Genomic DNA, 19,973 nt, shown 5'->3' with positions numbered 1-19,973 from the left:
GTGTTTTGTGAAACGTACAAGTACGTCCTTTGGGGTTAAAAAGGTTAAATAACTAAATATTCGTATCATTAGGAAAAATACAAATTACATCCAAATTTGTCATTTAATGTTCAATAAAGAATCATTTGCAAAGGAACTATCTTAAGTTCACTTGATTAAACTAACGAGAGAGAGAGAGAGTACAATTAGTCTAGATAGTATGGAAATTTGATTGCTTTGTAACAATATTCTCCTCTTTTTAAAAGAACATGACTCCCTAACAAATTTTCTAAGCCCTAAGCACTTACATATAAATAATTCAAAATGCAACAGAGTACAACACAGAATTTTATCCATTGAAATTAAACAAAGCTTATAGCAAAAAGAAATCAATGTTTATTTTTGTATACCTTCACTTCGATTTAAAGTGACTTTTTAACATAGTAAACCACAAAATAATGTATCGGTTGAAATTAAACAACACTGACAGTAAGACAATCATTTTTATTTTAGTATACTTTCACTGACATTTAAAAAGTGTCCCGCTTATTCTAATCAGATCCTCAAAAGCGATCTCACCTAACACATCTGCTTCTATATTTGATAGAGATAAGGCATCTAGCCTACATTACTGTAGCACCTTCAACAGGCTACAACTGAGAAAATGAACGTTCAGCTGAACAATTTCTGACCATTAATGTTAAAAATATATGAAAGATTTTAATTCCTCAACGATGAACGCATGGACCTTTGATCATCCAAGAAGGATTTTCTTTTCAGCAATTTTCCCATTTTGAAATTTGGTGCACTAAAAGTGGAACAAACTGGGTTGTGTTCAATTAGCCCTAATAAAATTTCTTTTTGCAATGATCAAAACCCTTCTTCTATTCCTCGAAAAGCCAAGTCACGTTCAGCTAACATACCAATAATAGCTATGACACGCCTCAAAACGTTCCCAGTAATCGCACTCTTCAAAAATTTATCTTTAACTGTTGTCCCAAAATACTAAAATCATTATAACTAATAATTCCTTTAATTACAAAGTTTTCTCATTTATTTTTTGCTAGTTTTTCCTTTTGTGAACCACTTCACGGAACAGGTTTCATTCAGCACGGTTATGGTTTCTGAATCTCCACGAATGACGGATCAGCGGTGGACCCTTCCCTTGGAGTACTAAGCACAGGCTCATCTTGCTTAACGGTTAACCCATCCCTGGTGTGAATTTTATTATGTGCTGCAAGACCACTTCTCCGAGCAAATGATTTGCCACAGACACTACATTTGAATAGCTTTTCTCCAGTGTGAGTTGTATAATGGTTTTTGAGAACAGAAGGTTGAGCAAATGCACTATCGCAGACACTACATTTATATGGCTTCTCTCCAGTGTGAGTTCTATGATGAACTATTAAATTACTTTTCTGAGTAAAAGATAGGTCGCAGATGCTGCACTTGAATGGCTTCTCTCCAGTGTGAGTTCTATGATGAAGTATTAAATTACATTTCTGAGTAAAAGATAGGTCACAGACACTGCACTTGAATGGCTTCTCTCCAGTGTGGATTATATGATGTCTTGTCAGTCTACGCAAATCAGCAAATACTTTGTCACAGACGCTGCACTTGAATGACTTCTTGGACTTCTCGGACTTCACGGACTTCTCGGACTTCTCGGTGTGATTTTTATAATGTTTTGTGAGACTACCTTTCAGCAAAAATGTTTTGTCACAGACACTGCACTTGAATGGCCTCTCCCCGGTGTGAATTCTGATATGAGCTGCAAGATCACATCTTTGAAAAAATGCTTTGTCGCACACACTGCACTTGAATGGTTTCTCATCAGTGTGGATTAGATAATGTCTAGTCAGACTACCTTTGTGAGAAAATGCTTTGTCACATACACTGCACTTATATGACTTCCCGGTGTGATTTTTATAATGTCCTTCGAGAGTACCTCTCTCCGAAAATGCTTTGTCACAGACACTACACTTAAATGGCTTTTCTCCTGTGTGAATTCTACAATGGACTGCAAGTCTAGCTTTCACAGAAAATGCCTTGCCACAGTCATTACACTTGAATGGCTTTTCTCCTGTGTGAACTTTACAATGGATTGCGAGTTTAGCTTTTTCATAAAATGCTTTGTCACAGACACTACACTTAAATGGCTTCTCTCCTGTGTGAATTTTACAATGGATTGCGAGTCTCGCTTTTGCAAAAAATGCTTTGTCACAGTCATTACACTTATACGGCTTCTCCCCAGTATGAATTCTATAATGTGCTGTGAGACTAGAACTCCTATCAAATGCTTTGCCACAGATATCGCACTTAAATGGATTCTCCTCAGTGTGAATTCTGTGATGATATCTAAGGTGACCTCTCTGAGTAAATGCTTTTCCACAGACAGTGCACATAAATGGCCTCTCCTTAGTGTGAATTTTATGATGCTCTACGAGAATACGTTTCTTAGTAAAGGCTTTTTCGCAAACACTGCACTTGAATGGCTTCTCTCCGGTGTGAACTTTATGATGGTCTTTGAGATAACCTTTCAGAGGAAATGCTTTATCGCAAACACTGCACTTGAAAGGTTTCTCCCCACTGTGAATTTTTAAATGTCTCATGAGAGCAGTTTTCCAAACAAAGACTTTGCCACATTCACTACACTTGAATGACCTTCTGCAAGGGTGACTTTCATAATGTTCTTTAAGATCAATTTCAGTAGAAAATGCTTTGTTACAGTCTCTGCATCTGAACTGGCTTTCAGTGGGAATTAGCCTGTGGGTATTGGGTTCAGCGGCTTCGCTAAATTGTTTTTCACAATTCTCATCCACAAATGACTTCTCACGCGTACTAACTTCAGTGTGAGTTTCAGACTCACTTTCCTGACAAAGAGGTTTTTCACAGCCACTGTTTTCGATCTGTTCCTCCTCTTTCTTTAAACATTCTTTTCCCTTTTCTTTTCCCTCTCCTTCATCCTCTTTCCTACTGGATCCCAACTGAATGCCATAATCCTCTTCCACACCTGTCTCTACACTCTTCTCCTTTTGATTGACTTCCCTCTTGCAGATTTGTAAATCCTCCTCACTAACTGACGCATCAGAGTCCAAAGGATATTTAATGTCACTTTCGCTCGACTCAAATACTTCTGGTTCTGCTTTGAATTCTATTTCTGGCTCTGCTCTGAATTCTATTTCTGGATCCTTGAAAATTGAGCCATTATCACAGAGTCCATCACTCACAAAAATATCTTGATTTTCCAACTCGACTTCGGAGTGTGGAAACGAATCTTCCATTTCGCTTTTTATTGGAAATTCTGATGATTCAGAGTTCGTTATCTTCTCACTATCACAAGATGACATCTTCATCAGTGTTATCTTCAACGGTTTATAAATACATAGTTAACGCTAAACTTCCTACAGCACAAAGCAACACAGACCCTTCTTCCTTTTTCCGAGTCCTCTTTCTCTTGCAGATATCTTCAGTAGTTTACACAATCTTGTCACAAGAGTTGGATGTTTGTTTCCTTTGCTATAAAAAGTCTGAAGTCTGAAAGAATAGAGAACAACTATCAGTGGAGAAGGGCAAGATGATAATGTTGGACTTTTCTGAAATAAAATGACAATTTTTGAACTCATTAACAAATTTCAAAAGTAATTTGTATTTTTCCTAACCATGCGAACCTGAAGTTCTTTACTATGGAGATATATTTGGCAACAGCTGAAACTAGCCGTAAAACATTTAGCGAGGTGTAACTAGCTTCTGCTAGTTAGTGGGGGGGAAGGAGGTAGATCAACCACCCTAGTCACACTCGCAGTAGCTAACAGGAGTCCCTTAGCAATTGCAGGCACGACTTCATGGGGTAGGTGATGGCAGGCCAGTATGTGTAAAGAGCTTCAGGTTTGTATGGTTAGGGAAAATACAAATGATTTCCAAATTTGTCATTTGGTCCGGCACCAAATACAAAGATTTTACCTCTTAACTATGGAGACTCACGTTTAGGTGGGCTAACACTTGGCCATACAGACCATTGCTTTTCAAACTGCTTTCTCTCTTAGAGGTGTGATTTTTCTCTTTGATGCTTCTCATGCACATATGTCCAGAACCTGAAGGGCACACTTGTAGCTCCTTCATATCCTCGGTCGAGACCGACACCACAATCTCCTGTAGACGTGCTGGTTGTGTGCGAGGCCCATCTCTCGCCTTCCCAATGTTTTTTGTGACCCTCGCACCCGTTCACCCTCTCTTTGACGACCTCCTGCATACAATGAGTCCTCCCACCATCTTCGAACCTCCTTGTCTTCCAGGGATCACAGTCCTCTACATTCGTCATCCGCAAGCCAGCACTCCAGTTAGCAAGATAAGCTATCTTCTCGTTGGTCTCCTGTTTATGATCGTTGGTCTCCGTGGGATCATCACTCAACATCTTGTGATCATCACTCGCTGGCGCGTGGTTGATGCTCTTCTGAGCGTCGTTCCTTTTCTGATCGTCATTCTTCAATTACACGCTCGCCTTCTGCTCACCGTTCGTCAGGACAAGACCTTCCGACAAGTTGTTCGCTGTCTCGTCACTCCAAAATATCTCCCACCAGATGACGCTCTCCAGCTCAGCGTTCTCTAGTGCACTGATCCCTGACGCTAGGATCTTCAGCTCGTCGCTCGCCAACGCTTTACTCCCCCAACTTGCCGATCGCCTTCTCGTTGATCTCCTATGCGACGCTCCTCTTTTTCTCTAAAGTCTCTCTATCAAACAATGTACTGAATCCTGACCCTCCTCCTAATCGACGACCAGGAGCTCATGACATCAGGGGCATAAGTATGTCCCTGGCGTTTAAATGCAACTCTGCGGTGCAGGTGTTGCAAGCGGGTGTGTGGAAGCATTAGACAACTGTGAGACGTGACTCACTGGTACTGTGGTGGCTGCACAACAGGTGGTTTAAAAATAACTCAGGCTCCTTGATGGACAAGTAGCAGACGGTTGAGGGCATTGGTTACCCGTGGTTAGTCTGTATGAATGTTAAGCATGACTGACTCATTTTTCTTTCATCTTCCCCTCTCTTGGGGAACAGCCCCATGTGTCCTCTGCACGCTGGCCTCGCCTATCTGCAGATAATAGCCATTTCCCTTGTGTAACCTAGTAGACTCTTCATACTTGTACATGTTCCTGATACTCTCGCGAGGCGGATATTACGAATGTTTTTTACTCGCATTCCTATTCTTAAACTTTGAACATTCTTACCTACACCGTCATATTGCTAGTTCCTCACAACCACAGAGGTTGCTCAGGCCACTGCGAGCACATTACACAATGTCCCCTTTTAGCGAGGCGTTACACAATGTCTCCTTTTAGCGAGGTGTTACACAATGTCTCCTTTTAGCGAGGTGTTACACAATGTCTCCTTTTAGCGAGGTGTTACACAATGTCTCCTTTTAGCGAGGTGTTACACAATGTCTCCTTTTAGCGCGATGTTACACAATGTCTCCTTTTAGCGAGGTGTTACACAATGTCTCCTTTTAGCGCGATGTTACACAATGTCTCCTTTTAGCGAGGTGTTACACAATGTCTCCTTTTAGCGCGATGTTACACAATGTCTCCTTTTAGCGAGGTGTTACACAATGTCTCCTTTTAGCGAGGTGTTACACAATGTCTCCTTTTAGCGAGGTGTTACACAATGTCTCCTTTTAGCGAGGTGTTACACAATGTCTCCTTTTAGCGCGATGTTACACAATGTCTCCTTTTAGCGAGGTGTTACACAATGTCTCCTTTTAGCGAGGTGTTACACAATGTCTCCTTTTAGCGAGGTGTTACACAATGTCTCCTTTTAGCGAGGTGTCAAGGCTTTTTTTCCCATTACAGTCTAACTCTGTAGAGGTAAAAACCCGGGGAAATGACCAAGGTAGAGGTCGGGCTACCGCCTCCCTAACAGGTGAGTCGTCATTATCAAATAGCATAAGGTTTGTTTAGTGGTAGAACAAATGACAAATTTGGAAATTTGTATATTTCCTAACGATACAAACCTTATGGTCCCACATTCACCTGTCTCCCACAAGTCCTGCCAACAATCAAAAGTGGTGAAACATCACTGATTTGTGAGTGGGGGTACCCGATACCCCCCTCCACCTCCCTCTAACGAGTGGTTGGGTGGTTGCCACCTCACACTGAAGTCTTGGTGGTTAGTCTTCCAGCTTTGCCGAGAGATAATCCCTATTAACCTATTTGGAACTTCCCAACCCTTAACCCACAGGGGTTATATTTTTTTTCAAGCACATTTTTCCGTATATTTTTTTAAATTGCTCTAACAGCCTTAATTTTCGTCACAGAGAGGTCAGGTTGGTCTCATTCTCTTGGAAAAGGCCTGAAGTTTCTCAAAAAATTATCAAAAATAAGCAAAAAAAAAATGTAAATAGCAGTTTTTTGCAAGGACGTACCGGTACGTCCATGGGGTAAAAGGGTTAAATAACTAAATATTTGTATCATTAGGAAAAATACAAATTACATCCAAATTTGTCCTTTAATGTCCAATAAAGAATCATTTGCAAAGGAACTATCTTAATTACACTTGATTACACTAACGAGAGAGACAGTACAATTAGTCTAGAGAGTATGGAAATTGGTTTGCTTTGTAACAATATTCTCCTCTTTTTAAAAGAACATGATTCCCTTACAAATTTTCTAGGCCCTAAGCACTTAGGGAATTTAGCGCCCAATACATATAAATAGTTAAAAATACAAAAAAGCACCACACAAAATTTTATCCATAGAAAACAAACAAAACTTATGGCTAAAAAGGAGTCAATGTTTATTTTTGTATACTTTCACTTTGATTTAAAGTTTCCTCGTGACTTTTTAACATAATAAACCCCAAAAAATGTATCGGTTGAAATTAAACAATACTGACAGTAAGAAAATCATTTTTATTTCAATACACTTTCAATTACACTTGAAAAGAGTCCTGCTTTTTTTAATCAGGTTCTCAAGTGATCTCACATAACACACTTCCTTCTATACTTGATAGAGATAAGGCATCTAGCCTACAATACTTTAGCACCTTCAACAGGCTACAACTGAGAAAATGAATGTTCAGCTGAACACTTTCTGACCATTAATATTAAAAACATACGGAAGGTTTTAATTCGTCAACAATGAACGAATGGACCTTTGGTCATCCAAGAAGGATTTTCTTTTCAGCCATTTTCCCATTTTTAAATTTGGTGCGCTAAAAGTGGATCAAACTTTTTGCATTGATCAAAACCCTTCTTCTATTTCTCGAAAAGCCAAGTCACATTCAGTTAACATACTAATAGTAGCTATGACACGCCTCAAGACATTCCCAGTAATCACACTTCAAAAATTCATTTCTCCAACTGTTGTCCCAAACCTCCACCTTGTTTGCGAGTTAATTATGTCTAGGTGAGTAGTGCTTTTTCATGATTATCAATTACAATACTGTTTTATTGGTCACTGAACCCTTCTCTTATAACAAAACTATGTCTTGACGAACCCTTCTCTTATAACAAAACTATGTCTTGACGAACCCTTCTCTTATAACAAAACTATGTCTTGACCCGGAATCGGTATACCAAGGAGTGGAACTTGAGTGAAGAAAGAACTCAGCTGTGCAATTGAAATTAAAAATATTAAAATCATTATAACTAATAATTTTTTTTTGTTGCTAGTTTTTGCTTTTTACTTTACTTTGATGGCTGCTTTTCCGGTCCCTACAGCAGGGGAACCCCACTCTCTACAGGACCTCCACTGTCGTTTTACGTTGTTCGTTCACGGTATTTATGTTTTCAAGTCACATATTGTTCATTTACTGTTAAATCGTCATAGTGAAAAGATTCCAGAAATAAGAAAATCTTCATTTTCCTCTTTAAAGCCTTTATGTCTTTTGTGAACCATTTCACGGAACAGGTTTCATTCAGCACGGTTATGGTTTCTGAATCTCCACGAATGATCGATCAGCGGTGGACCCTTCCCTTGGAGTACTAAGCACAGGCTCATCTTGCTTAACGGTTAACCCATCCCTGGTGTGAATTTTATAATGTCCCGCAAGACCACCTCTCTGAGAAAATGATTTCTCACAGACACTACACTTGAACGGCTTTGCCCCAGTGTGAGTTGTATAGTGGTTATTGAGAGCAGAATTTTGAGCAAATGCTCTATCGCAGACACTGCATTTATATGGCTTCTCCCCAGTGTGAATTCTATAATGATTTCTTAAAGCACTTTTCAGGGCAAACGATCGGTCGCAAACGCTGCACTTGAATGGCTTCTCCCCGGTGTGAGTTTTAAGGTGAACTTTTAAGTTATATTTCACAGAAAACGATCTGTCGCAGACACTGCAATGAAATGGTTTCTCCCCGGCGTGAAGTCTAAGATGATCTTTTAAATTATATTTCAGAGAAAATGCTTTATCACAGACACTGCACTTGAATGGCTTCTCTCCAGTGTGGATTATGTGATGTGTTTTCAAAGTACTTCTATAAGAAAATGCTTTGTCACAAACACTGCACTTGAATGGCTTCGCTCCAGTGTGGATTATATGATGTGTTTTCAAAGTACTACTATGAGAAAATGCTTTGTCACAGACGCTGCACTTAAATGACTTCTCGGTGTGATTTTTATAATGTTCTGTGAGAGTACCTCTCTGAGAAAATGCTTTGTCATAGACACTACACTTGAATGGCTTCTCTCCTGTGTGAATTTTACAATGGATTGCGAGTTTAGCTTTCTCAGAAAATGCTTTGCCACAGACATCGCACTTAAATGGCTTCTCTCCAGTATGAATTCTATAATGTACTGTTAAATTAGAGCTATTATAAAATGCTTTGCCGCACACATCGCACTTGAATGGCTTCTCGCCAGTGTGAATTCTCTGATGATTTTTAAGGATACTTTTCTGAGCGTACGCTTTTCCACAGACAGTGCACTTAAATGGCAATTCCTTTGTGTGAATCTTATGATGCCCTATGAGACTACGTTTCTGAGAAAAGGCTTTGTCACATACACTGCACTTAAAAGACTTCTCTCCGGTGTGAATTTTATGATGGTCTGCGAGATTACCTTTCTGAGAAAAGGCTTTTTCGCAAACACTGCACTTAAAAGGCTTCTCCTTACTGTGATTTCTTAAATGCCTCATGAGAGCACTTTTCCGTAAATACTCTTTGCCACATTCTCTACACTCTAATGACCTTCTGCAAGGGTGACTTTCATAATGGTCTTCAAGATCAATTTCATTAGAAAATGTTTTGTCACAGTCTCTGCATCTGAACTGGCTTACAGTGTACAGGGTATTGGGTTCAACTACTCCACTAAATTGTTTTTTATAATTCCCACCCACAAATGACTTCTCACGCGTACCAACATCAGCGTGAGTTTCAGACTCACTTTCCTGACAAAGAGGTTTTTCACAGCCACTGTTTTCGATCTGTTCCTCCTCTTTCAGTAAACATTTTTTCCCCGTTCCTCTTTCCGCTCCTTCGTCCTCTTTCCTACTAGATCCCAACTGAATGCCACATTCCTCTTTCACACCTGTCTCTACACTATTCTCCTCTTGATTGACTTCCCTCTTGCCGATTTGTAAATCCTCCTCACTAACTGACGCATCACAGTCCAAAGGATATTTAATGTCACTTTCGCTCGACTCAAATACTTCTGGCTCTGCTTTGAATTCCATATCTGGCTCTACTTTGAATTCTATTTCCGTCTCTCCTCTAAATTCTATTTCTGGCTCTGCTTTGAATTCTATTTCTGTCTCTGCTTTGAACTCTATTTCTGGCTCTGCTTTGAACTCTATTTCTGGCTCTGCATTGAAATCCATGTCTGCATCCATGCAAAGAGATCCATCATCACATAGTCCAGCACTCACAAAAATATCATGATTTTCCAACTTGTCTTCGGAGTGCGGTAACGATTCTTCCATTTCGTTTCTTATTGGAAATTCTGATGATTCAGAGTTCACAAGAGTTGGATGTTTATTTCCTTTGCTATAAAAAGTCTGAAGTCTGAAAGAATAGAGAACAACTATCAGTTGAGAAGGGCAAAATGATAATGTTGGAGTTGGCTGAAATATGACAATTTTTTCAATTAATAAATTTCAAGAATAATTTGACAAATTTGGAAGTAATTTGTATCTTTCCTAACACAAACAAACCTTACGCTATTTATTAGGGATTATTCTTTTGGGGTAGCTGAAACTAGCCATACGACTTTTAGCGAGGTGGAACTACCCCATCGCTAGTTGGCGGGGGTGGGGGGGTGGAGGGGGAGTAGGAATCACTTTATATTGCAGGTAGGACTTCTCAAGGGATATGTGATGGCAGGCCAATTTGTATAAATAGCTCCAGGTTCGTATACGTTAGGAAAATACATTTTCCTTCCAAATTTGTCATTTGTCCCGACACTCCTACAAACCTGACCCGGGGTTTTCCCGTACATGTTCCGCACATAACAGAGAGAAACCATGACACCTCGCTAAACTAGACATGTAAAGCAAGGTTAGCGGCATGAGCAATTTTGGTGAATGAGTGATGCTGGCAGTGTGACTACTCTAGGAAAAGCATTCTCAGAAATGTAGGTCTCTTGCATGTAATCAGATATATTACCCAATCCCACCTTGCCAGGGCGTATGGGGATGCAACATGTATATCTATCTATACCAGGTTACACAAGGGAAACGGTTATACCTGCAGACAGTGGAGATCAGCTTTGCAGAATACCATAGGGGGGGGGGAAGATGAAAGATAGAAAGAGCCAATCATATTTTGTCAATCATCCCAGGCTTATCCTTGGTTAACTCTGCCATCACCATCTGCAATTTGTACATCAAGGAGCTCGAGGCAATATAAACCAATTTTTGTGTAACCACTACAGGGACAATGGAGAGCGTCTCCATGTTTCTGTGGGTCTGGTCTTGCAGGAAGTGGGGTGTGAAGGTCTGTAACGCTTTCACTCCGGAGAGGAGTTGCTGTTCGTAAACGTTAGGGCGTATTCCTACCCTTAACGTTATGAGCTCTAGGTCACCTCTACGAGAAGGATAAGGTTTCAATGTCCAGTCCATGACCATGTGGATACTAGTTAGGAACGTGTTCCTGGTGAGCCTCTTTTGACCTTCCTAGGGTTGGCAAAACACGACGGACCCTCAAGGCAAGCTATTGTATCTTCCTCGAGGTAGAACCCCAAGTTAATCACTGTGAAATCGCTGTTGATGCAGATCAATGATGATGCTATGAAGGACTTCCAGTCTGAAGGGGTTGAATCTGGAGTCTGAGCTATGAGGTCCTTCCAGTCCGAAGGGTTGAACCTGGAGTCCGAAGGGGTTGAACCTGGAGTCCGAGCTATGAGGTCTTTCCGGTCCGAAGGGGTTGAACCTGGTGTCCGAGCTATGAAGGACTTCCAGTCTGAAAGGCTTGAACCTGGAGTCCGAGCTGTCTTAAGAGAAGTCGGGTGTTATTCAGTTCCTCACTGTGAATAAGAGATGTTTAAGAGCGACTCATAGGGATACCTACATCCTTGGCTGAGGGTAATACTGGAATAGACCTGATTTTGGGATCAGGTGAAGATCTGCTGTCTAGGTGGGTGAAGAACATATGTTCTTGAGGGATGAACGTCCGTGAACCTGCTGGATTTGAAGAAGCTTGGCGATATGTATGCGGGTTCTTCGAACTTCAGAGGAGAAGAAAACTTAGGGAACCGAAGAAACCCTGTTTGTAAAAAAAAAAAAAAATAAAAAAAAAAAAAAAGCTTGTAAAAAAAGAAAGGGGAAAAAAATATAAAATCCAAAAAGTGAGAGGGGTATTAAGTGCTAAGGTAGGCCCTTGCGCATTACCCAGGCCGTCGATGGAGAGTGCTGGATTAGGTTCCAAGAAGGAAATCCATACCAAACTCCTTCAATTCTAAGTGAAAGGGCTACGGAAGCACGGTAATGATTCAAGATACAAAATCAATTGATTCGGGAGTGGCTTTCATGTCGTGTTTTTTTCGTACGATGAGTTACGTTTTACATGTAAATGGCCTAATTCATTCCAAGTCATAAACACCACATTAGATTTTATAATAAATCTAATCTGTACTAATCTCAATATAACGCTGTATAACCATTTGGATCATCCAATACATACCCTAACTATCTATACCTGTAAATTAAGTGTATAATTAGAACATACAGTGCAATAATGAAATAACAAATGGAAAATACAGTAACAAAAAAGTAGAACCTTACCTTTGGAATGAGGCGATGTCCAAAGGTGAAACTGGCGGGGCGGCAGGAGAAGAGGGCAAACGGCAGACAACATCAACAAGTGGCAGAAAATGTGGACAATTTAACTGTACGAAATACATTAAAAAATGGCAGAAAACATTAACACTTAACTTTACAAAACACATTAACACAGTACAGTAACTAAATGCACGCAAGCAAAATAACCAATATGAATTCAATGGGAACAATAGCAATGCCAAAACAAAATGGTCGAGAGACGTCGGTGCATAGATATACGATGGGATAGATGCTGACCAATAGGAGAGTAGGATTTCATGGCGGTAACTAACATCAGAGAAGAGAGATAATCAATGGGAGCACGGAAGGATGGTGGCAACTTTACGGTTTGGCGGAAGGAATTTTAAAATCAGTCTCTGCGGCCGGGCGAATCTCGTACCGTACCTCGTTTTGTATCCTGAAATTTCTTACGCAATAGTTGGAAAAAACCTCGCATCTCGTTTCGCATCATGAAATTTTCGCATGCAGCAACTTTCGTATCAAGATTGATTGATTGATTGATTTAAAGTTTTCAGGCATCCTGACATCTAAGGTCATTGACGCCGGTAACATTTAATTCATGTATACAAAAATAAAAAATAAAATAAAATAAAAAATAAAAGAGTATTCAATTAAAATCATAAAAGTTAAATAGTTTTCAGAAGACCTGCTTCTGAAATAAATCTAAAGATACCACTTGCATAGTAGGACACATCATTTCCAAGAATCTTGGCAAGGATGAACCTGCCACCCTCACCTCGAGCCTCAAACAAATATCTATTCCTTAAGTTGTTATAATTGGGGCATTCGGTCAACAAATGCCTCACTGTTAGAGGTACTAAACAGTCGTCACAATATGGTTGGTGTTGGCCCTTCAGCAGAAACTCGTGTGTCAACCGAGTGTGACCAATACGGAGACGACAAAGAGAGGTATCACTGTAGCGTAAACCCAGGAGAAGGGTGGGAAGACGATCTATGTCATCTAGATGAAAGCAATGAACTCTCTAAAAAGTAAGAAAGACTCATGAGAAGACCAGGCTTCAATAAAGTGAAGGTCTCAGAACAGAGTATCCCAGAAATGCCTTTATCCCAGAAAGCAATGTATCCAGAGGAAAGGCCATTAGGTGCTGGAAGTCGTTGCTGGTTCCTAGAGGAGAGCTGACTAGTGACGATCCTGAGCAGTTTAGTGACGATCACGAGCCGGTGAACAGCGAACGGCGAGCTGACAAATGGTGAGCTGGTGAACAGCGAAATGGCAAACAACGACTGGCAAACATCAATCCACAAACGGCGCGATCCGAAGTGATTCCCAGAATTCCTACAAGATTATTTTGTAGAATGTGGCATGGAAAGGCAAAACGTGATGAATGGAAGCTATGAGTGTTGGGGAAAATGGCAAAAAAAAGAAGATCTGACTGATTGCAATAATTACAGAGGCATCACGCTTACGTCAGTTGTCATCACTCACCATTGCCATTTGCCAGCTTGTGATCATCGCTCGACAGGGCATCAACTCACTGTTTGTCAGCTCGTCGATATCAGTCCGCTAATTGCCAGCTTGCCTATCGCCGATTTGTAAGCTAAACGATCTCCAGCTAGCAGATGCGCCAGAGCATCGATTCGTCAGCTCGACCATCTCCAGCTCGCCGTTTTCTAGATCGCCAATCACCAGAGCACTGTTCCCACCGACCAACCTCCTGCTAAAAGTCCTCGACAAACTAAGATCCTTCAGAGGAATGGCTGCAGTAGTGGCCCCAAAATGGTCCAAAAGCAATTGGTTCCCTCTAGTTCTATAATTGAAACTGAAGCTGCTTCCTCTGCCGAACCCAATTTTATCCTAACTGGTTCAGAAGTCGACTGTTTACGCTTCATCCTTGAGAACCAACATCCTACATCTCATGATTTTCTCGCCCTAGCAGCCAAGAAAAGGTTTGGGATCTCAAAGAACAAGATCAACTTTATTGAAGAATACAAGTCAAGTTCAACTAGGAGACAATATGAATTGTCTTGGAAGAAGTGGGTTTCCTTTGTGAAAGCAAGGAAACCGACAGAAATATCAGTAGACTTCTGTCTCTCCTTCTTCATCCACCTACACGAACAAGGCCTTGCTTCCACCACAATAACTGTGTGTAAGTCGGCTTTGACTAGATCTCTTCTGTACGCCTTTCAGGTGGAATCTTCAATAGGATACCAAAAGCATACGCTAGACTCAAGCCGGCAACTCCTCCAAAGCCCATAACATGGTCATTGGACAAAGTCTTGCACAATGCTTCGAATATGAAAAATGAGGATTGCATCCTAAAGGATCTAACACAGAAAGTGATTTTCTGTTTGCTATAGCCTCAGGGGCTAGAGTTAGTGAAATTGTAGCCTTATCCAGAAATGAAGGCCATATTCAGTTCTTGGAAACAGGAGAACTGAATCTCTTCCCTGATCCTAAATTTCTCGCCAAAAAAGAGCTGCCCACCAAAAGGTGGGGTCCTTGGAGAATCTGCCCTCTGAAGGAAGATGTCTCTCTATGCCCAGTAGAGTGTCTCAAGGCCTATCTTCGAAGAACTTCAGACTTCAAGGAGGGACAGCTCTTCCGAGGCAAAACCTCAGGATCAAACTTATCTCTAAAACAACTGAGGGCGAAGCTCACCTACTTTATTCGCAGAGCGGATCCTGACAGCGCACCCGCAGGTCACGATCTAAGAAAAGTTGCTTCTTCATTGAATTTCTTTCAACATATGGACTTTGAGAGGCTCCGCTCATGTACAGGGTGGAAATCATCCAGAGTCTTCTATAAACATTATGCGAAGCAAGTGCACGAGATAGAACACTTTGTGGTGGCGGCAGGTAGTGTCATAAAACCTGTCGTCTAGTGCTGCCATGAACAGTGGACTTTGTCCAGAGACCATGAAATGGGCTTTGGAGGGGCTGCTGGTTTAAGTCTAGCGCATGCCTTCGGAATCTTGTTGAAGATTTCGTTCGACAGGTCCACCTGGAAGGCGTATAGAAGAGGTCTAGTCAAAGCTGACTTACAGTAGTTATCATGGTGGAACCCAAGCCTTGCTTGTGAAGGTGGATGAAGAAGGACAGGCTGAAATCCATCGAGATTTCCGTCGGCTTTTTGGCTTTAACAAAAGCGACCCACTTCTTCCAAGACGATTCATATTGTCGTCTGGTTGACTAAGACTTGTATTCTTCTAGAAAGTTTATACTGTCTTTTGAGATCCCAAATCTTTTCTTGACTGCTAAAGTGAGAAAATCATGAGATGAAGGTTTTGGGTTCCCTGTGATAAAGTGAAGACAGTCGACTTCTGAACCAATTGGGATAGAGCTGGGTTTGGTAGAGGAAACAGCCTCAGCCTCAGTTCTATCACCAGAGGGAACCAATTGCTCTTGGGCCACTTGGGGGCCACTACTGCTGCAGTTTCCTTGAAGGATCTCAGCTTGTTGAGGACCTTCAGCAGGAGATTTGTTGGAGGGAACAGGTAGATGTGGGTCCATCTGTTCCAATCGAGGGACATGGCGTCCGTCGCCTCTGCCAGAGGGTCCTCGTACGAGGCAATGTATCGAAGTAGTTTCTTGTTGTTGCTCGTTGCGAAGAGGTCGATCTGCAGTTCTGAGACTTTTTCCAAGATGAAGGAGAATGAGTCTGCATCTAGGGACCATTCTGACTCTATCGGCTTTAGCCTGGATAGAGCGTCTGCTGTCACATTGCGGAACCCTTGTAGGTGAACTGCCGATAAGTGCCATCTTTTCTTTCTTTCCAACTGAAAGATGGCCAGCATCACATGATTGATGTAGGGCGATCTCGAGCCTTGTCGGTTCAGACATCTCACTATCACTTCGCTGTCCAAGACCAGTCTGATGTGGGCTGATCTGTGAGGGGATAGCTTCTTCTTCAGGAGGACTGCCATGGCCTACAGAATGTTGATGTTAAAGGTCTTGAACAGGGATGACCAGGTCCCTTGGGCTTTCCTTTGATGGGAGTGACCTCCCCATCCTTCCATTGAGGCATCCGTGTGGATGGTCACCGATGGGGGAGGTGGTTGTAAGGGAACAGTCCTCACTAGGCTCTTGACCTTCGACCACGACTTGAGAAGCAATCGTAGTAAGGTCGGTACCGGTCTCTGTAGATCTCTTCGAGCGTTTGATGCGTATCTTCTCCAGACTCCTGACGCATCTTTTAGCTGTGCTCTTAGCACTGGGTCTGTTACTGCTGCAAACTGGAGAGAGCCCAGTACTCTTTCCTGTTGGCATCTTGAGATCCTGTTGGATTTCAGTAGTCTCTTGACAGAACCTGCAATCTCTCTCCTCTTCTTTGGTGGAATGGAGAGACGGTGTGACTGCAAGTTCCAATGTACTCCCAGTCATTGAAACTCCTGAGCTGGAGAGAGGCGAGACTTCTTGTAGTTGATCTTGAATCCTAGATGTTCCAGGAACTGGATCACTTTCTTGGATGCTTGCAGACAAGCAGTCTTGGATGCTGCCCACACCAGCCAGTCGTCCAGGTATGCAGCTACCTGAACGCCTTCTAGGCGTAGTTGCTGTTTGAATGCGTCTGCAAGTTTCGTGAAGATCCTTGGGGCTATGTTTAGTCCGAAGGGCATGGCTCTGAAGACATACTTTTTCTTCTGTAGCTTGAATCCTAGGTAGAAGGAGAGGGAGAGGTGGACTGGAATATGCCAGTATGCATCTGCCAGGTCTATTGAGACTGTGTATGCGCCTTATGGTAACAGGGTCCTTAAGTGCTGAAAGGTTAACATCCTCAACTTGCTGTTCTCGATGAACTTGTTGAGTGGCGACAAGTCCAGAATGACTCTGAGTTTGTCCGAGTCCTTCTTGGGAACACAAAACAGCCTTCCATGGAATTTGATGGACTTTGCTCTCCTTATTACCCGTTTGCTCAGGAGTTCTAGGGTATATTCTTCCAATGAGGGGGTGGAGTGTTGGAAGAATTGAGGAAATGATGGTGGAGGCTTGCTCCTGCTCCATCCAAGTCCATTCTTGATTAGGCTGTGGGCCCAAGGATCGAAGGTCCTCCAACGATCCTGAAATTGTTGGAGCCTCCCTCCTACCTGAAGCATCTCATTGCTTTGATTGTCCGGGGGATTTACCTCCCTGACCGCGTCCTCCCTTACCTCGTGAGGGGTGTCTTGAGGAGCCCCGTCTGGAGCCTCTACCTTTGGGACGAAAGGTAGGGGTCTGCCTTTCGAACCCGGAGTTGAATGCTGGTGACTGGGAAACCAGCTGTTGAGGGACCACCTGGAATGTGGTTTGTGGTTGAGCAACCACTTGGGGCACCGTGGTCATGATGACTGTGGGATATTGTTGGGCAGGCAGAGAGTGTAGTCTGGGTTTCTTGGTCTTCCTCTTAGGTTGGGGACCCGCATCCGAGAAAGACTTACGTTTAGATGAAATGCCCCACTTCCGGAGAAGGTTCCTATTCTCCGTGGCGGTTCTATCAACTACCTCCTTGGCCACTTCATTTGGGAAGAGGTCTTTACCCCAGATATTGGAAGCTATCAGCTTCCTGGATTCGTGTTTCACTATTGCTGCAGCAAACACGAACTCTCTACATGCTCTCCTAGCCTTCATAAAGGCGTACAGGTCCTTTACTAAGGTGGCCATGTGCATTTTGGCCATGACCATGTTCATGTCTGAGGGGCTCTTTTGGCCTGCACACATCTCCATGTAGTTCTGTAGGGATAGGGATGCCGCCAGTCTCTCCTTCGTCTCTTGCTTCCTACGCAAGAGAAAGCCTGACAGTTTCGGGAGATTCTGGCTGGACTGTCGTCCCGCGATATCTGCATCCAACTTCTCTACTGAGAAGGTTAGGTGGACTTCTTTCCATTCCTTATCCTCCATGGGCAAGGCTAACGACAGAGGTCTACACTCCTCTAGTGTAGGACATGGTTTGCCTCCCTCCACTGCCTTGGCAATGGCTTTAAAAGCCTTCGACGTAAAGGGGAAGGCTATTGAAGCAGGAGCAAGAAAGGTAGGATGCTTCTTGCTCAAGGCGGACACTTTCGAGTTCGTGTAGCCCACTTTCTTCAGGCTACTCGACAAGAGAGCCTGTGCCTTGTTGTGGTCGAATACCATGACCTCCTTGGGTTCCATCTCCTCTTTCGACGCTGGCTCCTGCTTCAGTCGGATGAAGCAGTCTAGGTAAGCATTAAAGCTTGGCCAGAACTGGATATCATTTAAGGGGATGGCTCCCATCTTCTCCAATATGTAGTTTGCCGTTGGTGATTGACATAAACTCCGCATACCTCCAGGGATTGGTTTCGGAGCAGGATGGGAGGTCTTAGACTCTGGGTCGCTTGTAATACCCTCAGGAGGCGGTGAGTAGAGCTTCACGGAGCTCTCTCTCAAGTTTCGCTTCCCTAGCATCGCCTTGCTTGCGAATGCTCTCCATTAGGGCCGTAAGATGGGCCAGTGCCTGGCTCATGTCGCCTAATGGAGGGGCAGAAGAGGAAGATGTTGAGGGTAACGGCTCTGGTGTCGGCACAGACGGAAGGGACTACAACTCGACATCATCTTCTTCTTCCGGAGGTAGAGTAGACTCCTCCTCGGGATCATCCTTCAATAGATCCTTTTCAGTGTCCGTGTACACTTCAGACATCCTTTCCTCCTGGTGGATGTCCATGCCTTGCAACGCCTCACTGACATCCGTCTCGATAGCAATCTGGATGCAGGGAGGTCCGGGTCGTGCTTGGGGTACAACAGCTTCACTACCCGTTTTCGGGAACAGTAAGCCAGGCATCCTTTCGTTAGGTAGGTACGGTCCCGTAGAGTTCTTCTGGATCCCTCGTATCCATTTGCGCAGCTTTTCTTGTGCTGCATCCCTAGACTCCGTTGACTTGGGGTCGTCGAAACCTTCGGTCACTAAGGTCCGGCAGATGTTGCAGTCTTGGGGGTCCCAGTACTGCAGGGTTTCGGTAGTGATGGTGCAGGGGGCATGAGAACTGCACGCTTTTTGACCACAGAAGTTCCTACTGTGGTTGCAGAAGATCACATCGCACTTCATTTGGTCCTCCTGTAAGGAAAGGAAAATTAAATGAGTATGCGGTTGTTTATCTCACACGATGAACAAATTAAGCAAAATATTAATATTTTAACCATTATAGCTTAGGATAGTTAAGCTAGAAGGGAAGTAGGAAAGACACATACTTGTGTCTCCTGTCCAGCCAATTGCTGACTTCCACCAAAATTAAAGTTATAGAGTTTCCATATCAAGGCAAACACAAAGAGAAGGGCTCTACCCTCTAGGGATAGAATAAGTTTATACTAACACTGACCCTTCTTAAGTTCTTTAATATTGTGGGGTAAGTTGTTAACTGATTAACTAACGGTGTATTGAAGGAAATCTTTCCTTTCAATATAGGATTGGTCTCAACAATAGACTGTGCAAGGATACACAATGTATGTTGGAAAATAACTACTGTATAATATATACCATAGTTTTCTGTCTGCAGTATATACTATACTGCAAATATATTGGCTACTGTATAGTCATATATTGTAATTCAGCCGGCATATGGCCGGCTAGGCTAGCACCTGACGGCACCGGTCCAGCGGCATGTACCTGACGGCACCGGTCTAGCTGGGTTAGTACCTGGCGGTACTAGCTGACAGAGAGAGAGAAAGCATGGAGTGAAGGGCTGCCTTATTGCAAAGTATGTTTACAATAAATAAGGGTGTAAGTACTTAACCTTACTGCCTTCCTCCAGAATGAGGGTTCTAATGGAAGGGGAG

The 19,973-nt window shown here is 42.7% G+C and overlaps 3 protein-coding genes across 3 annotated transcripts in view; all 3 read right to left on the bottom strand.

Moving 5' to 3' along the window:
- The window catches only part of LOC137619178 (zinc finger protein 721-like), a 177,023-nt gene that overhangs the window by 58,358 nt on the left and 98,692 nt on the right, over positions 1–19,973 (bottom strand). The window contains exon 4 of the mRNA XM_068349363.1: positions 12,192–12,295. The gene's annotated coding sequence lies outside the window, so the exon portion shown is untranslated. The remainder of the gene's footprint in view (positions 1–12,191; positions 12,296–19,973) is intronic.
- LOC137619174 (zinc finger protein 271-like) lies at positions 1,095–3,329 on the bottom strand. The gene has a single exon (XM_068349360.1). It carries the CDS (start codon positions 3,327–3,329, stop codon positions 1,095–1,097), a length of 2,235 nt encoding a protein of 744 aa, XP_068205461.1.
- LOC137619173 (zinc finger protein 271-like) lies at positions 7,899–10,408 on the bottom strand. The gene is made up of 2 exons (XM_068349359.1): positions 10,385–10,408; positions 7,899–10,034 (listed from the first exon to the last, which is right to left on the bottom strand). The coding sequence occupies exons 1-2, from the start codon at positions 10,406–10,408 to the stop codon at positions 7,899–7,901; spliced, it is 2,160 nt and encodes a 719-aa protein (XP_068205460.1).

Source organism: Palaemon carinicauda, chromosome 25, assembly GCF_036898095.1.
Source record: "Palaemon carinicauda isolate YSFRI2023 chromosome 25, ASM3689809v2, whole genome shotgun sequence".
NCBI classification, from domain to species: domain Eukaryota; kingdom Metazoa; phylum Arthropoda; class Malacostraca; order Decapoda; family Palaemonidae; genus Palaemon; species Palaemon carinicauda.
Note: the sequence above shows the minus strand (reverse complement) of the source record. Positions and strands in the feature narration are given on the sequence as shown.

What these genes read in the sequence shown, in the direction of transcription:
- LOC137619174 (XM_068349360.1), bottom strand. Translation starts at nt 3,329, where the DNA reads ATGTCATCTTGTGATAGTGAGAAGATAACGAACTCTGAATCATCAGAA.
- LOC137619173 (XM_068349359.1), bottom strand. Translation starts at nt 10,408, where the DNA reads ATGTACGGGAAAACCCCGGGTCAG. An exon ending in ACGGGAAAACCCCGGGTCAG is followed by an intron (nt 10,035 to 10,384) that starts GTTTGTAGGAGT and finishes GTCATATTTCAG; the next exon opens with CCAACTCCAACATTATCATT.